The 6,235-nt window shown below is 49.7% G+C and overlaps 1 protein-coding gene across 2 annotated transcripts; it reads right to left on the reverse strand.

Moving 5' to 3' along the window:
* Positions 1-3,614: 3,614 nt before the first annotated feature.
* On the reverse strand, positions 3,615-5,252 carry junbb (JunB proto-oncogene, AP-1 transcription factor subunit b). Of its 2 annotated transcripts, XM_054750761.2 has the most exons (2): positions 5,032-5,252; positions 3,615-4,927 (listed from the first exon to the last, which is right to left on the reverse strand). In XM_054750761.2, exon 2 carries the CDS (start codon positions 4,917-4,919, stop codon positions 4,011-4,013), a length of 909 nt encoding a protein of 302 aa, XP_054606736.1. In that variant the 5' UTR covers positions 4,920-4,927; positions 5,032-5,252; the 3' UTR covers positions 3,615-4,010. The 2 variants fall into 2 exon arrangements, with proteins under 2 accessions (XP_054606736.1, XP_015800699.1); XM_015945213.3 differs by having other exon boundaries at positions 3,615-5,252.
* Between the last annotated feature and the right edge of the window lie 983 nt (positions 5,253-6,235).

Raw genomic sequence — 6,235 nt, forward strand, 5'->3', positions numbered from 1 at the left:
AAAATATTGAAAATAAAACACAGAAATAGCGTTTTTATTTAGGAAGAATGGCTTGCCGGATTGATGGTACAATAACTTTAAACACTCTGTGTACTGATGGACTAAGGTGGGGTGAGACATGATACGAATGATGGTGTGTGTGTGTGGGAGGTTATTCAGAACCAGCGGATCCGGAGAAGCATTTAGTTCTGAGTGGGAGTGAATGTTTCGCTCTAAGCTTTAGTAGGAGATTTGTAACACCGGCAGCCGTCGGCGAAACTGTAGCTACAAACAGGTAAATAAAACTGTTTCTGTGTTTAAAAAAAGAACGAAAGCATAGATTTTATCCAGCTTGTCGAGGTTCTTTTGGCTGAAGAGGAAGTCCGGATGGCCGGTCCGAGACTTCTCCAGAACGCTTGAACCAAAGAAAAGGTGGCGTGGGATAGTTTTTATAATTGTCATATTTTGGTTTACTGGCGAATCAGAATTTGACGTGCAAAAGAGGGTTTATACAAACACCACAGATAACCACGCCCAGCCAGAAACGAAGGTTCTGATTGGATCAGACAACAGGAAACGTGTCGTGTGACTTTAGCATTACGTGTCATCAGTGTCTGGTGCAAACGTCCAGGATTATAATAACTTGTAAAATACTACTGATCACAGGATTATAGTATCAAGTAATAACATTGTCATTTCACAGACTGATTGAACATTGGGCTCACATTATTATTGGTAATTAACAGTCATTGATTATGTATTTATCAGAATAGTTCTTCGTCTTGAGCTGTAACAGAGGTGAAGCAGTTCAGATGAGCAGAGTGCATGAAAGACCTTGGCCGCTATCTCATGTAGATTAGCCTGTCAGAGACTTTATGTCTCTGCTCGAGCAGACGCAGCACATCATGACCTTTAGGTCGTAAACAGGACATTCATGACGCTACAAACACACAACATGTGATAATAAATTATTGTTTTTTTAATAAACCCTTTCTTGCATGAATTATGAAACCTTCAACCAGGATTTTTAGGTTTAAATGAAACAAAGTTAGACTAAAACATTGAATTCACAAATAATTCATTACACATCCACCTCAGTGGACAGCTGAACATGAAGTATGTTGGCTAGAGTCCAAAAGGAAGGTTCAAGTGCAACAAAGTTGTCAGCAGCAGCTTAATAATAGCAAAAACATGTTTTGAGTAGCTGTCCACGGTAGTGACCATTACGCATGAAAGGGTTAATTAATTCATGTTATTTTTAAATAATTAATTTTTATGTTTCATCCTACTACTATGGGACAGCAGCAGCTCCGGAGGTAGAGCAGGTTGTCAGGTAATCGGAAGGTTGCAGGTTTGATCCCGACCAGAGAATTCTGTTGTTGTGTCCTTGGGCAAGACACTTAACCCACCTTGCCTGCTGGTGGTGGTCAGAGGGACCGGTGGTGCCTCTGTCAGTGCGCCCCAGGACAGCTGTGGTCACATTGCAGCTCATCCCCAACGTGTGGATAGGTGAATGACCGATAGTGACGTGAAGCGCCTTGGGGGGTTGTAGAACCCTAAGCAGGCGCTAGACAAACACAGGCCATTGACTTTTACAGCTACAACTGATTAAAAGTAGCATCTGTCTTAGAAACACACAATTCATGTGCTTTACCGATAGTTACCACTAGGTGGTGGTATAGGTCTGCAACAGGTCCCACATCTCAGGACATGATCAGCTGTGAAGCAGGTGTGATACAGTGTAAGCATACCAGCATAGCAAATATGTAAACGCAAACATCACGAGTCATGTTTATGCTGTAAGTGTTCAGCTTTGGTCTGGGCTCGAAACGACCTGATTCTGCTCTAAATCATGTCAGGACCTGAACATCTAGTCAGTTACAGTAAGTTAATGTACAAAAACCCTCAATTACAGGCTTGAGCAGCTCTTACACACACACACACACACACACACACACACACACACACACACACACACACACACACACACACACACACTTGACATTTACTGGGTTCAGATTGTGTTTCAGCAAACTTTCCTCCAGCTGAACCACATAAAACGCGTCTCCCTTCCAAAACACGTCCTGTTGAGCGCCTGGGTGACTCAGCGTCTCAGATGGCCGCTGCAAGGTGGGAGGAATATTCTCGAGAAGATAACAGAAGATCGTAGAGAGGGAAGGGAAGGGGGCTGAGTAGAGGAAAGTCAAACCCACCCAGAGCTCTTCTAACGTCACCGTTCACATCACAGATGTTCCCACAGACACTCGGCGTGGGCCGCGTGTGTGGAGAAGGGCTGCGATGGGCTTTTTACGCCTGCTGTTATGTAGGCACAGTGTGCGTAAACAGCCTGGGACTTTTACGTGCGGATATTAAAAATACTTTTCATTAGAGAGAATCTGAAAGTGTCGAACACAGAGCCAGCGTGCGCTCCTGGCATGCCCATCCCCTCCGATTAACGGTTTTTAGAAAAACACGCAGAAACGGACAGGCTGCGTGGGTGCTCCTGCTCCTGGTTCTGTTTCTATCTTTAGGGGAGATGTTACTGATGGAAATAAGACAATACGTTGTTTCTGGCAGATGAAGAGGCCTGAAAGATAAATCCTCTCCAAAACAGCCGGAGGTGAGAGCGCACTGAACCGCAGCCCGCAGTCACTCCCATTTGAAGTGGTTTTGCAGAGAGAGAGAGAGAGAGAGAGAGAGAGAGAGAGAGAGAGAGAGAGAGAGAGAGAGAGAGAGAGAGAGAGAGAGAGAGAGAGAGAGAGAGAGAGAGAGAGAGAGAGAGAGAGAGAGAGAGAGAGAGAGAGAGAGAGAGAGAGAGAGCGTAGAGAGAGAGAGAGAGAGAGATTAGGGACGTCATCACCTGATCTCTGGACAGAAACTCCCCTCGTTCCACTTTCTGGCCAAAGGTCTCAGGTCATGAATAACTTTCCACGTTATAGTTTTAATTTGGGACTTCCCTCCACCTGCTGTCCATCTCCCCCTCTTCCTCCCACCCGTGGGGCACATATTATCAGTGACGCGTTTCCCAGCCATTGCGCAGAGCTCCCGCAGTCCAAACACTCCGATTTGCGCGCCCCGGTCACCCACTCACGCCTCCTTCTGTGCCAATCTGCCGCGTCCTGGGACGCCCCCAGCATTCCCGAAGCAGCGGTCACTTCCCCTCATGCGAAACAAACTTTAAAATGAAACGATGCTGGTTTTATACAATTTCTCCTAAAAGAAAAGTGATCAGAATGATATGTGAGAACCCACTTCCGGTACAAACCTCTGTCCATGTAATCAGATTGCCCTTTGCTCTAGTTACTCCAGATGGCAGAGTTACTCAACAACTGGAGGAAATTCCGCCACCCTCATCCCTTTTCGGTGGGACTGAGGTGAAACCAGTTTGTGTTACCTGGGCGGGGGTTCCCAGAAATCCTCCCCTGTGACGAAATATCCATCAACATGCCCAAATATGGACAACCGTGTGCGTAATAAGGAAAGGTCCTCATACGTAGGCTACGTGCTGTGCGTAAAGCCTCTCAAACCAGAATCTGCTGTACTGGAAGAGCAGTCATGGGAACTCATGTTGTTTATGTTGTTTTTGTTGGAGAGTTGATTTACAATAAACCACAATAGAAAAACGAGAACACGTGTTTTCATTTAAAGACACTTTACTTAAATACGTCACAAATAAAAAAGAAGGACAATGTAAACATTGGACATCCGTTTGTCTGGATCAACCGGACAAACTAAATAATTTACACACGAATAATCGCAGCTTCTGCTAATAAAAACAACAATATTCACTCCCCGGGCGGCCTCGCGCCGCTGCTGCTCGGCTCAGCCTGAACGCTGCCCTGGATTCTGTGTTGAATGGTCCGAGCGGTGACCAGCAACCGGAAGTACCATTTCATTCAGTCTTTGTGCCCTAAACAGTCTGCAGAGATCGCCTCTGTGGTGCCGACACTCCCGACCGGTGTTCCGGTGCTGCGCGTGCAGCGCACGGCTCCAGTGTTTCTACTTTTCAGTCACTTTAGCAGCTCAGTCTCTTAAAACGCTTCGATCTTGCTGGTGAGCATCAGCTGACAGCCGCTGCTCACGTGCGTCAGGACCTTCTGCTTGAGCTGCGCCACCTGATCCCGCAGCACGGACGCTGTGCTTGACAGCCCCGCGTTGTCGTTCTTCAGGACTTTCACCTTCTCCTCCAACCGGGCGATGCGCTCCAGCTTGCGCTTCCGGCACTTGGTCGCCGCCAGCCGGTTCCTCAGCCGCTTGCGTTCCGCCTTGATTCGCTCCTGCGTCTCCAGGTCGATCGGGGACATCGGAGGCGAGCCGTCGCTGCTGAGCAGGTCGGGCACGATCTGCGGCTCTTCCTTCATGGCGACGAGTCGCTGCGGGTTGATCCCGTAGCCGGAGAGCGATGGCTGAAAGTGGTGCGCGCCGTGCGCTGAGGTCTGCGTGTGGCTCTGCTGGTGGGGCGGCAGGTAGCTGATGGTGGCGCTGGGGTTGCTGGGTGCAGAGGAGAGGCTGGTGTTGGGGCAGTATGCGTTCAGCGTCGTGTAGATGGGAGCCTCCGGCTGCAAGGCGGACCCAAAGATGCCAGGGCCCGCCGCCGAACACGTAACTCCACCGGCACCGATGGACACGTTGGGAGGGGGCATCTGGTTCATCTTGTGGAGCTCGTCCAGCGCCTTCACGAAGCCCTCCGCGAAGCCCTCCTGCTCGTCGGTAATGCCCCGGTTGTAGAAGTACTGGCCCGGGGTGGGAGTGGTGATCACCCCGTTGCCGTTCTGGATGATGAGCCGCTCCAGCTCCGGCGAGGCCAGCTTCAGGGAGCCCACGTCCTGTTGCGCGCCCTGGTACGGGTCCGCCTCGGCTCTCAGCTGGCACTTCAGGTTGCGATAGGGCTCTGTCGAGTTCAAATTCATGTTCTGCTTTAGCAGTTTGTAGTCGTGCATGGCTGCGTCTGAGTGGCCGTAAGCCGACAGAAAAGAGTCGTCATGATAAAAAGGCTGCTCCATCTTTGTGGACATAAAGTCGCAGGAAAAGCAAAGAATCAGGGACGCTTACCAGCTGCTTCTAGAAAACCAGCCTCTGGATTATCAACAACACTCAAGAGTCAGCAGCAGAGAGCCTGCATCGAGCCAGCCTCTCAACTCTGTCCTCAAATGATAAAAACCGAGTCCAGAAAGTTCTCCAGGTCTGGATCAGCTGTTTACAGCGTCCCGTTCTGTCCTCCTGCGGCCGCTCTGCTCTCTGAGCTGGGAGAGGTGTGCGCTGTCAGGCCAATAACAGCTCTTAAATACACACGCGGCCGCACGCTTTCAGGAGCGCTCCTATTGGCCGAGGCCCGCTCCGTCTCCGCCCCCCCGCGCGTGTCACCAAGTGACGCGGATGCCGGGAAGAAGCGCCTGTAAACAAGCCTGGAGGCGAGGGAGAGCGCACCGAGGAGCGGCACGTAACCGAAAGCCCGCACGGCTTTCAGCGCAAACACTTAGAAACACGTTTTGTTCGTTAGATCAGCTGCTGAGGATGACGTCATCCTGTCGTCTAAAATCCATCCATAAAAATAAATGAACAAACCGCTATTCTTGTGTCAGATGTCCATCTAAATCCTGTTTGGTCCGGTTTTATCGGACTGATATCAGCCAAACACTAAATATCACTGTTTACTATGATTCCTTAAAGGAAGTTAACTAGCCTTATATGGGCACGGTGACGCATGGGTTCCTCCACAGCCATGAAGCCACGCCCCCAGGCCTTCTTCCAGCAGCATTCCTTCTCCTGTAGAAACGGAATCCATGTGTTGGGACGACGTTAGGGACTCTGTGCCACAGCAAGGGGAGCTGGAGAGCGTCAGGCCGCTGGTTTCATCTTCAGATCTGATTATTCCGCCTGTTGTTCTTGTTGTTGACACACGAATCCTGACAGGCGTGTGACTTGCTGCTGATGCTGGCAGGTTGCCTGCTCAGTAAAATGGCTTTGATCAGATCGGGGGACAGGAAATACAGGAAACTTCATCCAAACCAAACACTGTTATCTTAAAGAGAGATTGTGTAAATTCCCTCCCGTTTGATCTCTCGTCCCGCAGTAAAGGTGTTCAGGTGCGCGGCAGGAACGCGGTTCCTCTCTGCTGCACCTGTCCGAGCTCTTAAGATGCTTTGTCTTCTGTTTGAGCTTCTCTCTAACGCCCACACAACCACGCTCCGGTGCCTTCAATGCTGCATCCCATTTCCCTCAGAAGACAGAACCAGTCGGGTCGGATCCTTAGAGG

Source organism: Nothobranchius furzeri, chromosome 12, assembly GCF_043380555.1.
Source record: "Nothobranchius furzeri strain GRZ-AD chromosome 12, NfurGRZ-RIMD1, whole genome shotgun sequence".
NCBI classification, from domain to species: domain Eukaryota; kingdom Metazoa; phylum Chordata; class Actinopteri; order Cyprinodontiformes; family Nothobranchiidae; genus Nothobranchius; species Nothobranchius furzeri.

Excerpts from the sequence above, each read along its gene's own strand:
- junbb (XM_015945213.3), bottom strand. The coding sequence starts at position 4,994 with ATGTCCACAAAGATGGAGCAGCCTTTTTATCATGACGACTCTTTTCTG.